The 14,636-nt window shown below is 35.7% G+C and overlaps 1 protein-coding gene across 2 annotated transcripts in view; it reads left to right on the top strand.

Annotated features, from left to right (window-relative positions):
* The window catches only part of LOC150102334 (uncharacterized), a 48,237-nt gene extending 33,892 nt beyond the window's left edge, over positions 1-14,345 (top strand). For both annotated transcript variants that reach the window (XM_090398922.1, XM_090398923.1), the window contains exons 3-4: positions 2,370-2,426; positions 14,161-14,345. In XM_090398922.1, coding sequence (XP_090255048.1) covers positions 2,370-2,426; positions 14,161-14,177 — 74 coding nt within the window. In that variant the 3' untranslated portion in view covers positions 14,178-14,345. The remainder of the gene's footprint in view (positions 1-2,369; positions 2,427-14,160) is intronic.
* The last annotated feature ends 291 nt before the right edge of the window (positions 14,346-14,636 follow it).

Below are 14,636 nucleotides of genomic sequence, written 5' to 3'. Positions count from 1 at the left end.
TTGGGTGTATATATTGATCTTGACCTTGGTTATACCGTCTCAATATTGCTTCTTTCAGATATCCATTGACTATCTCCCACGCACTGCAAACATCCTTCCCTTCTCTTCCAGATTCTTATGTCATGGCACTGCTTCAAGCTGCCTCCTAAGCTTGTCATAATCACTTGTCCTGTAGTTCCACATATGCCCCTTCTTAACTGAAAATTCCACATTTGGCAGTCTCCATAAGCAATATGGTTATGGACAGATCTTCTGATCATATGACCAGATCCAGCATTTGCAAACCCAAACCTTAAGTTTTGAGTCATTCATGTAATTATCTCTTAATAGGCAAATAATGTTCATTTCCTTCCCACATGCGATCTTTCCTCCTTCCGCTCTGTCCTTGTAGCTGAGGTTCTCTATAATAATTATTCAGAAACCTGCAATCCTTATGCTAATTTGCCGATAGATGCCTTCCACTATCCCTTGCACTCCCAGGTATATAATAGCAACCAGCTGTATAGTTTGTCCTGTTGGTCTTTCACAACAGATGACCTCAAATGAACGTTCATCCACACCTCTGTCTTCCTGATATCCTACTCTTTTTGGTTAGCGTTCATCTTCCATTATCAGCAGTACCTACCTTTATCTTATTCTCTCTATCCTTTCTGAAAATACAATATCCCTCGCATTCCCTGTAACTGTGTCAGCTAAGTCTCACTGATAGACATAACTTTTGGTGAGGTGCACCAACCAATGCTGAAAATCCTCTCTGTTATTCTTGATACTCTTATCATTAATATACATAAACTGTAGTATTCTCTTAGGCCCCCAGCTATCTTCATGCTTTGTCCTCACTTGAGATATTAGATTCTTCATTTTTTTTTGGTCATTTGCACACTCATTCACTTTGTAGGTGCCTGTACACATTTGCATTAACTCTAATAGCTTTCTCTCACTTTGCACTTCCATACTCTCAATGAACAACATTTCTTGAGACACCTGACTCCAAATCCATTTAAGTGCAATCTATCTGCATTATATAAGTCTTGTCCATCATGTTCAGTTCACAGGTGTATAAACTGCATCCCATTCCTTCTGCATAACCTACACATTAATTCATTTGCAATCATTCCCTCTTCTCCTCAGCTCACAAATAAACAACAGCATGGGTTGAAAGGATAGAGTAGGAACATACAGTGAAAGGTGATAAACATGACATCTATATACAGAAATCAACTAGTCCCCTTATCATGATGTAGTCTTTATGATACTACCTACTACTACTTATGCTCCCCCACTTCCAGGCACTATCTGGCAGAATATGTGGCAGTGGAATTATGTGCTAGCTGGCTGGGAAGCCTTCTGACTGGTTCAGGCCAATGTACTATCTGCCAACCTGCAGCACCACCATTTTTGCTGCTGTATTACCTCGCAATGAAGGTTTGGCTTGCTCTTGAAGGGTAGTATCACTCACACTGCATAGAAAAGAAAAGAACAGAAACTTGGATCGCTGCTCTAGAGGCCAAATGTGGCATTTGCCATTTCAGTCCTCCAATAAGCAGGATACTAATGTTTCAGTGAGTAATGGTCATCTGCTCCCTAGTGGGTCTACTTAGAAAAATTAAAGATGGAAAATAAACTTGCGGAGAAAAAATTTATTAGCTGTGTTCCATTATTAATGTACTGATAATGCCTATGATTCATAGACAAAAATGTTACAGCTAATAATTTATTTAATGTGTGTCAACTTAACATACCTATGTTAAAGCAGATAATAGGTCTAGTTGTGAATCTAGACTAAACACAAAGATTAACATTCAAGAAGTTTATCTTCATGTTCAGTATTGAATGCTGTAGCTGTCCTTACTTTTCCTGATCACTGTTGCCTGAATATGAATAGTTATTTAAAGTATCTCTCCTTTTGCTTTTGTCTTCCTTACATGTACCACCAGTTATGTCAATCTGGTATTTCTATAATTCCTCTAATAGCTCCATCTCTTTTCCATGAAGATTCAGATAAACTAAGTGATTTGTATTTTGTATATTCTTGGTGTATTAATAGAAAAATGGATCAACGTGTGGCATATAATATTACTTTGGTCTTATGATTCTGATATAATTTACAAAGCCTTATGATTGGAAGATAAAGGCAGTTTCAAGTACAGTTATGTGGGCTAACTTCAAACTGGGGATACGGACAATGAAACTTATTTGTGCCTATGGTCCCACAGGAGGTTCTTCTAAGGAAGAAGTGCATCATCATTTGGCTTTTTTTTTTTTTTTTTTTCCTAACCTACTTGTTCCTGGAATTGTTTCAATTAAAGTGTTTGTTTATTAGTTGCTGTTCATAAGCAGCAGTATAAAAAATTTGCATATTATTTCAGTTAACTCACCAGAAAACATAAGAGTGTGGGAAGAGAAAAGAAGGAAAGAAAAAGAAGGTAAGTGATTTTTTTTATTATTAAATTAAATTTTTTCATTAAAGTTTGTTGCCAAGCTGAAGTATTTTAGGATCTTTTCTTTTTGTTTTATAACTTTAATTTATTATGACTAATTCATTTTCTTCAGCTTGCTGAACCTCTAAGGTTCTTTGCTGCATGTATCAACTTCTTCCATTCCTTCCTGTCTTGAGTTCTTTCATTCCAGTCATGTATTCCCATCTCAGCTAAGTCTCTTTGAATATTATCCTCCCAGTGCATCCACAGTCTCCCTCTAGGCCGCTTTCCATCAGGCTTCATCTTGAACGTTTGTTTTTCTTCTCACTCATTTCTTTCACATATCCAAGCCATTTTCAGTCTGCATGCTCTAATTTCATGAACTAGAAGTGTGGATCTACAGAGTTTATATAGTTTTTGACTATATCTTCTTTTCCATTCACCTGTTGTGTTATCTCTTCAGGTCCATAGACTTTTCTGAGGATTTTATTTTCAAAGATCTGCAATGCTTTTGCATCTTGGTCTGTTATGCTCCAGGTTTCTGTTCATATAAAACAATAAACAATAGGTCTAATGATTGTCTTGTAGATTTCTGTTTTAACCTTGCTTCACATAATTTTGGAAGATAGTAAATGATGTAGTGAATCATAAGATCTATTGGGGGGGGTGCACGTATGCTAGCTTTTATTTCTGTACTAATTGTATTATATTTAGTAATCGATGTCAAAGATATTTGAAGGAAGCAGCACTTTTAAATTTAGCGTTATCAATGGTAAATCAGTCATTTTCTGTTTGATTGTGATTTCTGCATACATTTAAATTCAGTTTTATCCTGTTGATTTGTAATCCTAGTGTTTCAGCAGCAATTTTGAGTTTTCTGAATGTTGTTCTAATGTTTTCGGCATTTTAAACATAAGGGTCAAAGCCAAATAACTGAGAAGAGACCTCCACATCCCCTTTCAGGAATGCAGAGAACTGACTTCGGCTTCTGATGTAAAATCCAATCCCCACCTTCACATGGTGTGCCCTTTTAGTAAGTATCTACTGGGTACTGAACGAACGAAGATGAGCTGGCAATTTGGGACTTAGCCAACCAAATTGTACTCTCTGTTGGCTTAAACAACAAATGCATATGATGGTACAACATGAGATTCTAACAAGACCTCTGCTGTTTTTGTCAGGGAACTAGAGTGAACAATGAAAACTCAGCTACTGGAACAAACTCCAACCCAACATCTAGAAGAAGAAGAAATCCGACATCAGAAGAACTGAAGATAGGAACCATCAATATAAGGGGAAAGGAAATTGGAAAGTACCATGTGGACATAATTGGCATTACTGAGACAAAGAAGACAAAAACAGGGGAGATCTTACTAAATAATAAGCACAGGATATTTTCAGGCAATAATGATCAAGGAAAGGAAGGAGTAGTGATAGCATTCAATATACCAAATATGAAATTTATCTTCCAATCAAGAAGATAAACTTCTTGATTTGAAGATAAAGGCAGTTTCAAGTACAGTTATGTGGGCTAACTTCAAACTGGGGATATGGACAATGAAACTTATTTGTGCCTATGGTCCCACAGGAGGTTCTTCTAAGGAAGAAGTGGGGAGGGTTGAGTCATAAGAACAGGCAGCTGATTTAAAGAAAATGGGAATAAGTGGTCCTTGTTGGGAATTTGAACAGCAGAGTAGGAAATGAATCCCACTAGGCATATAGGAACATTTTCGAAGGGCAAAGCTAAGAAAAGAACTTTTCCCTTCCTGAGAAAAGAGAGAAAAGGGCTAATAATAATGGCAACTATTTACTGGACTTCTGTTCAGAACATGGACTGGTCATTACTAATACCATGTTTCAATATAAAGATGTACACAAGTTCACGTGGAGACACAAGAAATAAGAAAAGCCTCGTTGACTAGATGATTGTTGATAGTGATATCAACATGCTGATTCAAGACCCAAGAGTGTACAGAAGATGTGAAATTGGAAGTGATCATTACTTAGTACCAAACAGGATTTTAAAAAAACAGTATGTAAGAACATTTTAAAAAGAATTAAAATTGATTACAAGTAAATTGTGGACTCAAATATACAAACATTATTGAAGAAAGGATGAAACAAATTGAAAACAAGAACCAGACCTTGGAGTCTCAGTGTCAAACTCTGAAGAAGTCATTGATTGATTCAGCTAGGGAGGTATGTGGTGAAGTTGTCTGCAAGGATAGAAAAATAAGAACACCATGGTGGACACAAGAGTTAAAGAATCAGTCCTGGAAAAGAAGAAAGCATAACAAAAGTTCCTAGCAAATAATTTGTCAGATGCCTTAAAAGAATACAGAGAAAAATGTAAGAGGGCTAAGGTGTGTGTAAAAGTAGCTAAACAGAAGTCATGGGAAGACTTTGATAAGAATATGGATAATAAATATCAGGAAGGTGGCAAAATATTCTGGAGGCTACTGAAAAACTTAGAAATGGAGGAAACATTACTATCAAAGATGATAAAGGTGACATGAAAACTGAAGATCAGGGTTTCCCAGATTGTGTTCTGCAGAAAGTGAATAAGTGTTCCGTGATGTCAGTGACCAAGCTGTTTATTTTTAAAAATGGAAGTAATTCGGGAAAGGGAATACAGCTGTTTATGACCAGTCATAAACAAAGTCAAAATATCCTCTGTTCTCAAAACTGAATGAAATAACATCTGTGTTGCAAATGTCAGTGACCAAGCTGCATATTTTTAAGGAAATATTCATGAATTATCATTAATTTTCACACATCGAAATCTTTCAGCATTTGGGAAAGGGAATACAACTGTTTATGAGTGGTCATAAAAATTGCCTGCAAGCCGATTACAACAATGGGCGGCATATCCTCTGTTCTCAAATCTGAACGAAATAACATCTGTGTTGCAAATGTTAGTGACCAATCAGCAAGGAAGTATAAAAAAAATTTTCCACTGAAATGAGTGGTCATAAAAATTGCCTGCAAGCCGATTACAACAATGGGCGGCATATCCTCTGTTCTCAAATCTGAACGAAATAACATCTGTGTTGCAAATGTTAGTGACCAATCAGCAAGGAAGTATAAAAAAAATTTTCCACTGAAATTGAAGATCAAGGTAGTCTGTATCCAGTTCTCCAATCTAGTAAACTGAATACTTTCTTCGCAAGTTCGTATTGTGGGGTGAAAGTGCTTCTTTCGAAACTGTAGTGCCTTGATTTTTTAAAAGTAATAGACCTACAGATTTAAATTTTAATATGAATGAGAAACAAGGGACTTTGTTTAATTTTGGTGTTAAGAAATCTCTTATTGAAGATGTTTGTGATGCAACAGATAGTGATTCATCCACCTCAGCCTACAAAGCGATCTCCAGGATGTACAAAAGGAGGGGGAAAACTACCAGCACACAGGAGAAAAAGTCTGCATTCACTCGAAAGTACTTATAATAATATTATAAACTTTTGGTGATCAGAATGGGATATGTCAATGAAAATCAGCACAAATTAATTTAATATGGAAACTACAATATGTACAAGATTTCATTAGTCCAGTGATTGATAACTGATTTAAATGTAATTTTATATTTGTCAACATGTCACACCGTATACATACGTGTACTAATACTCTTTATGATTATGCCATAATTAATACATTACAGAGCTTAGGAATGGGGGAAAGAGTGCTGTAAAATTATTTAGAGATGATAAAGGTGACATGAAAACAGGAGAAAAAGATATCCTTGAAGTACGGAGTAATTACTTTGAAAAACTGCTAAATGAAACAAGCAGTGGTGACAGCACAGTGGTAAAAAACACTGACCAGGCATGCAGTCAGGAATACATATCCATACTTGAAGTAGAAAAAGCCATCAAAGGCTTAAAATGTGGAAAGGCAGCAGGAGTAGATGATATTCGACCAGAAATGCTGAAGTATGGTGGTATAAGATTCTTACAGTGGTGCACTGCATAGTTCAGAAAGCCTGGACAGAGGGACGATTTCCTGGTGATTGGAGTAGAGCTCTCATAGTACCCATATATGAAAAGGGAAATGAAACTAAATGTGAGAATTACAAAAGTATTTCCCTACTGAGTGTTCCTGGCAAGATCTATGCAAGTATACTTGAGAAACGGTTGAGAAGAATTTTGGAAGGAAAGCTTGGTGAAGAACAAGCTGGATTCAGGCCAAATAGAGGCTGTCAGGATCAGATCTTTACTTTACGACAAATAGTCGAGAAAGCATGGGAATATAACAAAGATCTGTATTTAAGTTTTGTCGATTTGGAAAAGGCATATGACAAGGTGCCAAGAGAGAAGCTATTCAATACGCTGCAGTTATATGGTGTCAGTGGAGCATTATATCAAGCAATACTTAGTCTTTATTTGAGTTGTAAGTCAGCAGTTAGAATTGAAGGAAGTACAGGAAGATGGTTTAGTGTTAAATCTGTTGTGAGACAAGGATGTACATTATTCCCTATGTTATTCATTATCTATATGGATCACATTATAAAATAAAGTGGTATTAAACATGATATCAAAATTGGAGATGTTAATGTCAGCTCTTTGCTTTATGTGGATGATGTTATACTTCTAAATAAATCCGCTACAAGTCTGCAAGATTCTCTGACTAAATTGAATAACTGTTGTAATAGATATGGTATGAAGGTCAGCAATGAAAATAGGCAGAATCATTGAAAATCAACCGTGTCGTGAATGGAGAACCTGTGGAACAAGTAAAACATTTCAGCTACTTAGGCACGTTTTTTAGTGAAGATGGTAAATTAAATATCGAAATAGACAACAAAACCACTAAAGCTGGTATGGTGGGAAGTCAATTGAATAAATTCATATGGAATAAGAGAGAAATTAGCTGTATAAAAGCAGTGTTCAAACCAGTTTTAACTTATGGATCTGAGAGCTGATTCAGAAGTAAAACACTTGACCAAAGACTAGAGACTGCAGATATGAGAGTCCTGAGAAAAATTATAGGCGTGAACAGATGGCATCAATGGCAATATCATATTAAAAACGAGGATATTAGGAAAGAACTTGACATTGTCAGCATCCAGGAATGCGTTAGCAGTGCTGATCTCAGGTGGTATGGTGACTTAAACAGAATGGGAGAGGAAAGATTAGCAAAACAAGTGTTCTCTGTCAGGTTGACAGGAAAACAACCCAAAAGTTGACTAAGATATAGGTGGATTGATATGGTACTAAGTGCCTTAGACGATAGAAATATAAGATCTGATAATGTTGGAGTCTTGACAAGTAACAGACTGATTTGGAGGAAAATTGTAGATAGGAAGTTAGTAATGATGTAATTTTTTTCATGTAGTACTATCATATCCTGTACATCCCTTGAGGATACATGTCAGGAATTTGATGATGATAGAATATTTCGTCTGTTTAGGCACAGTTTTTAGTGAAGATGGGAGGTTAAATCTGGAAGTAGAGAACAAAATAAGCAACGCTGGTATGGTGAATAACCAGCAGAATAAATTTATATGGAATAAGAAAGAAATTAGCCAAAACACCAAACTTTTTGATAAAGAACTTGATCAAAGACTAGAGATCTTTGATCACTTGAATAGCCACGACAGTAGTATAGTAGTTTTACATTGCTGTATTTAGTATTAAGTGAGAGAGAAAGGTTCTGTGTTTTACTGAGTGCTTTTCTTTGGAAGGATATTCACCTCCTATCTACGAATTTTGGTGGCGCAGCTAGAAATCAAATAAATTTCCAAAATTCAATTTAGAAAAACGCCTTGTTCAGACATTGAGGGCTCCAGCCAGACACAGTTTCTTAGTTCCGAAAAGTTTTGCACACATGAATAATAATATTTGCAGCCTTGAGACAAAAGGGAAAGAGAGGATTGAAATTTAAGAGCTTAAATCAAGCAATGGCTTATTTACTTGGAAATACGACTGTTTAAGTTAAGATTGAGATTAAGTCAAAGTTAAAGTTAAGATTCAAGGTTAAGAAAAATTAAAGCTAAAGTTAAGAATAAGTTTTGAATAAACTAATATAATATCATAGTTTTTACATTGGTGCAACAGACAGATTTAATAAGACTTAATATAATAAAAAATATCAACATATTTTTACAGAAGCATTACTTAAATCAGTCACATCCTAGCCCATGGATACAGTTAAAAAACTACTTCTGCACTATGCTCGTTACCCGAGAATTTATGGTTTGCCCAAGATTCACGAGCAGAACTCACTGCTTCAATTCACAGTTGAAGGAAAGAAACTAGCATCAACACTCGAGGAGTTGGTAGGTCATTCAATTGGTATTTTCTTAGGAGATATGGTGAAATTGTGGCCACGTGCCAGTGTGTTGAGTGCCTCAGGCTTCAAAGTAATGGAAGAAAGGTTGATTACAGTGTTGAGTGGTTGTTGAGGTTCGGCTATATCTCCTAAGAAAATACCAGCCATAGAAATAATGATTCAGATAGAACATGGTATCCGCAACCTTCTAAATCAAATTGCCAACAATATCAGACTGGATGTAGCTGGTGTTCTCACCAAAGCAAGACCACCAAAAACCAACCTATCCAAAGGAGAATATAAAGCTCTACAAGAAATGAAGAAAAACAAAGAAATAGTAATCACCAAAGTGGATAAGGGAAATGCCACTGTGGTTCTCAACCAAACCGATTACTCAGGTAAGCTTAATGCTTTATTGTTAGATCGGGTTACCTACCTACCTCCCTATTGAGTACAATCCCACTCCAAAGGCTCCTTAAGAAGGTCACTTCTTGGCCTGTGGAAGTTACCAACAAACTAAAACCTTTTAACTCTAGACCTCCCCCCCCCCCCACGAATATATGGACTTCCAAAAATACACAAACAAAATGTGCCATTACATCCCATAGTGGATGGCATTGATTCCCCCCCCCCCCCACACACACACACACATACAAATTAGCCAAACATTTAGCCAAGATGCTCACACACTATACTGGCAATACACCATCGCACATAAAAAACTCAGCCCACTTCAAAGCCAGTATAGAAAACCTCTCACTCCAAATACTGATATAATGGTCAGTTTTGACGTCTCCTCCCTATTCACAAATGTCACCACTCAAGGAAACCTTAGAGCTCATCCAAGCCAAATTTCCTCCAGACATCTCTGCCTTATTTCAGTTCACAATGAACTCAGGCTATTTTGTTTGGCGAGGAAAATTCTACAAACAGAGGGGACAGCCATGGGTTCACCACTCTCCCCCACCCCTAACCAACTTCTTTATGGATACTTTTGAAGAGAAAGCTTTAAACTCAGCCTCAGAAAAACCCACTGTTTGGCTTCGCTACACTGATGATGTGCTTGCTATTTGGCCACATGGCTCAGATACACTCCACTCCTTAACACACTTAAACAACCAACACCCTAGAATCCAGTTCACCTTGGAAAAAGAAGAAAACAACAGTTTTCTTTCATAGACACTCTAATCACTCGCCAGCCTGATGGATCCTTGGTTTTCTCTGTTTACAGAAAACCCACCCATACAGGCAGGTACATTCACCAGCAATCTCACCACCCTCCCTCATAACAATATGGGGTTATAAAAACACTATATAACAGGGCAAAATTAATTGGTTCAGATGACAATGCCCTAACCACTGAACTAAACCACATCCTTAACACTTTCTTAGCCAATGGCTACAATCCCCAAAATATATTAAAACCAGTTAACCACAAACCCCCCCCTCCCCCACTTCATATCAAAGATTACACTAAATCCATCACCATCACCAGGGCACCTCTGAAAAGTTAACCAAAATCTTAAAAAAATATGACCTAACTTCTTGTTACAAACCATATAAAAAATTGGCATCCCTCTCCACCAAAGACCAACCACTTTCCCTACCTGGGGTATACCAGGTCCCTTGCAGCTATCCTACTTTAGCCAAACAGGCAGGACAGCAAATGTCAGGATTTTGGAACGCAAAGACTACATCTGGTTTCACCAGTACAGCCATTCTGGGCTTGCAGACCATACTCTGGATACCCATCACAGAATACGTTGGAAGAAAGCCACGTTAATACACAGCAGCAAATTTAAATATGAAAGATTGTACATGGAATCAGCCTCAGCTCTAAAAAACTTTCCAAACCTTAACAAATTTGGGCGCATGAGACTACCCCAAATTTGGGAAGCTTGCATCTTGAGAACTTCAGCCCAACAGCCCAAGACAATCCAATATAGCCTGCTAGGGGGCACTTTGAGGACTCTAGGAGCAACAGTAGTTTTCTCTCTTCTGTTTCATTTGCTTTTTGTAGCGCCTGCGTGCACGTGTCATAGTTGTATGTTCCCAGATGATGAAGATGGCAATGTGATATTGCCGAAATATAGGAGGTATTTATTAAAAATTTCTTTTAATTAATATTCCACTATACGTTGTAAATTCCTTAAATAATTTAATAGTTATGTGTTACCAACGTATAAGCCTATCTACAAGAAAAAAGTAAAGGGATATCAGATAAAATAAATAGAATACTACAGGAATCAACCTTAATGCCATCTTTAAACCTCCTGCAAAATTAAAGAACTTATTCAACTCATCCAAGGATCCACTGGCCCACCCTGGAGTATACCATATTCATTGCACCTGTAATTTGCTCTATGTAGTGAAACAGGAAGCACAATTCCTATTTGAAAAAAGGAACATAAACAGCACATTAAATTTAATAACTTATGGTATATTTGGCCTTTCTGATCATGCCCTGAATACTCTACATAAAACTGACTGGAAAGGCACCTGTTGTTTACATCAGATCAAAACGTGGTACGAGCGTAAATTTAGGAGGTGTGCGAAACCCTAATCTTAACAATAATGATGGTCTAAAAATCCCAAGAATATGGAATGGCACATGTTCTACCTATTTAACCTTTTTGGTCTAAAAGTTAGTTATGTAATCTAGGATCTTAACTCTAATATAAGAACACTTGTTAAATTATGGATTAGTTCACCACTTTTGCTGTATTAAAACTATATATATGAATTTGTTCTCTGATAATGTTATAAATAGAATATAGCTTTTGTGTAGTTCTTTTTTCCCCACTAAAGGTCAGGCCAGTAGAAGAATGGTTGATCAAATCATTGTCACTTTGGCAATACTGTTTGAAATGTAACATAGCTTGTCATTGTGTGTGTGTGTGTGTACTCCAGATGATGACCTTAATATGAAGGTCAAAATGTCAGGAGATTAAAGTAATTATTCCCAACATGTTTGTAGTCGCCATAATTTTATTGAAATGACTAATGTAGACTTACTGTTTATCACTTGTGTTCCATCTCTCTTAGTAATTGGGGTTACCAATTATAAAGTTGACTGACTGCCTAACTTATGATTATTTTTTATTTTAATGGTGCAGACTACACATTTATTTATGAATTTTCTGGTGAGACGCACTTTTTTTTACCTTAAAAATTCATCTTAAAAATGGGGTGCATCTTATATAATGAAGGTAAAGATTGTTCCCTCTTTTCAAAGTCATACGCACTCCCTTTTATGTTCCAAGATATCTTTGCAGGCGGTTAATGGTGCAATCAAATTGATGCATGACCTTCACGTGACTTCTAGTGCGTCACTGGCTAAGAACGGGGAGCCCCTATTCAAGTTTCATAATATCTTATCCGAGTAATCAGTTACCAATGTTTATCAGTATTAGGTTGACGTGTTGAGATATTTTGTGTTCAGTTTGATATTTCCCCGTAGATTTTATTGATGGAAAAAAACAGGCGACATTCATATACTTCAAGTTACAAATTGCAGGTTGTAAAATATGCGGAAGAACACGGGAATAGGGAAGCTGAAAGACATTTTGGACCTCCACCTACAAAAAAAATGATTAGAACTTGACGTGGTCAAGTTCTAATCATTTTTTTTGTAGGTGGAGGAGATTATGTACAATTTACATAAAGAAAAGTGCACGGAACGGGGAAAAATTGCGAAGTGGCCTGAACTAGAGACCGAAGTTTTGAAGTGGGTGCAAGAAAATCAGCAAAATGGCATTGCCATTTCAACAAAAATGATTCGTACACATGCAGTCAAAAGTAGCCTGTGAGCGTAACATTGAAGATTTTAAAGGTGGTGCGTCATGGTGTTATCGTTTCATGAAACGCAGTGGACTTTGTATGCACACAAAAACAAAAATCAGTCAAAAAATGCCAAAAGAATATGAAGACAAAATTATTTCTATATTATAAGAAATTAATGATGATAGAGAACGGTCAGATGACAGTGACATGGGTTTTGCAGGTTTCTGAAAGGTCAGTTCAATATTAAAAATTACCTATTATTTTATCCATTTTTTTTTTTAAATCATACTTTAAAGTTTAGGTTTTTTCCAGAAAATTGTATTAAATTTCTTGGGTGCGTCTTATACACCGGAAAATACGGTAGTTCATTGCAAAGATTTTTCAAAATCTTTACGATGAATCCCTTCTTTCTTATATGTTGCTGTTTGTGTGCTTTATGTCTGATTCCTGCCATTTGCTTTGTTGTTAACTGAACTTGGATACAGTTTTCTCCTTTCTTTTATTTTCTAGTTTTAATACAAAATGTGAATAAATTTTATGCAGTGCTTTCCAGCACTATATGATTAAGTTTACATTATTATTAATCTCCTATCAACAATTTCCCTCCAAATCAGTCTATTAATTCTGAGAATTCCAATATTCTGATATCTAACATTTCGTGCTTCTAAGGTACTTCTAACTGAAGCAATCCACCTAGACCTTGATCTTCCTCTGGTTCTCATTCATGCCATCAAACCTGTTTTGCTAACCTTTCCTCACCCATTTTATTTAGGTGACCCACCTTAGATTAGCTCTGCTGACACATTCTTGAATGCTAATATAGTCAAGTTAGTTTTTAATGTAATATCTTCATTTTTAATATGATTCTCCCATTCATGCCATTGGTTCGCTCATTTAATTTTTCTCAGAACCCTCATAATTTGTTTGCCTGAGAATTAGCTAGAGATAAAAATTATATTCTTATCATTACAAAGATTTGGTTTATAATATTACTAATAATGGTTATATGCGTTATAATAATATATATATTATTATTATATAATAATGGTTATAAAAAGTTACTGCTGTGCAGTAACTTTTTTGTGGATGCAGTGTAGAATAGAATATTCCAGAAATTTTTAAAACACTAAGGAAATTACTAGAAAATTCATAAACCTGCAAAACACTGTAAAATCATTAGTAAGAAGTCCAAACAAGAACATGATTATAGTAAATAGCATCGGTTCCCAACCGGTGATACACGTTCCCCCTGGGGGTTATGTGCTGGGCTGTTCATGGGTACACGAAAAACAATCAGTAATGGCAAATAAACAAGTAAAGTAAATTATTTTACATTGAGATAGGCACTGAACAAAAGTGTCAGTATTTAAAAACAGCTATTTTAAAAACGAGGGATACAATTTATAGAAATGGGTTTAAAAGGGGTATGCAAATGGAAAAAAGGTTGAAAACCACTGGTATATAGCATAATTAAAGTATAACCATTATTAGTAATACTATAAACCAAATCTTTGTAATGATAAGAGTATAATTTTTATCTCTAGCTAATTCTCAGGCAAACAAAATTGAACAATTTGATAAAGTTGCTACTATATGTATGATAGTGCCATTTTAATATGTTTACATCATTTGGCTTTTTTTTTTTTTATCTCTAATGTGTGTTTTGTTTTGTTTTGTTTTTTCTCCATAGCTCATGCACATCACTGAATGGCAATATAGGAAAATTGACTGAAATTGAAGAATAAAACAGGACATAGAAAGAATGTAGTAACAATTGTTTAAATGCATTTTAACTATCTTGTAGTAATAAGAGTCATGTTAAACTTGGATGCTAAAAGTATGTATTAAATATAATAAATAGATTACATAATGAGATTTTTTTTCTGTAACTGAAACTTTTCTGTATGCTGAAGAATGTTGGCATAATTTAAATTATATTTAATGGAACACAAATATTCAGTTAAATGTGGTTCAGTATAGCTCGAAAAGATTGAATACTATTATTGTATGGAGGTCTTTTCTGCATCCTAATACTTGAAATATATGTACCATTGCAAATCAAACATTATCAAACCTTTATATAGAACTCCTCAGAGAAATTATTCTCCTCATTTTACTTGTGGATTTTGGAAAACAAGTTCTGTATAATATATTAAGAGAGACTTC

This window comes from Typopeltis vanoorti, chromosome 10 (genome assembly GCF_054136105.1).
Source record: "Typopeltis vanoorti isolate ZY-2024b chromosome 10, IOZ_Tvanoo_1.0, whole genome shotgun sequence".
Classification (NCBI taxonomy): Eukaryota; Metazoa; Arthropoda; class Arachnida; order Uropygi; family Thelyphonidae; genus Typopeltis; species Typopeltis vanoorti.
Note: the sequence above shows the minus strand (reverse complement) of the source record. Positions and strands in the feature narration are given on the sequence as shown.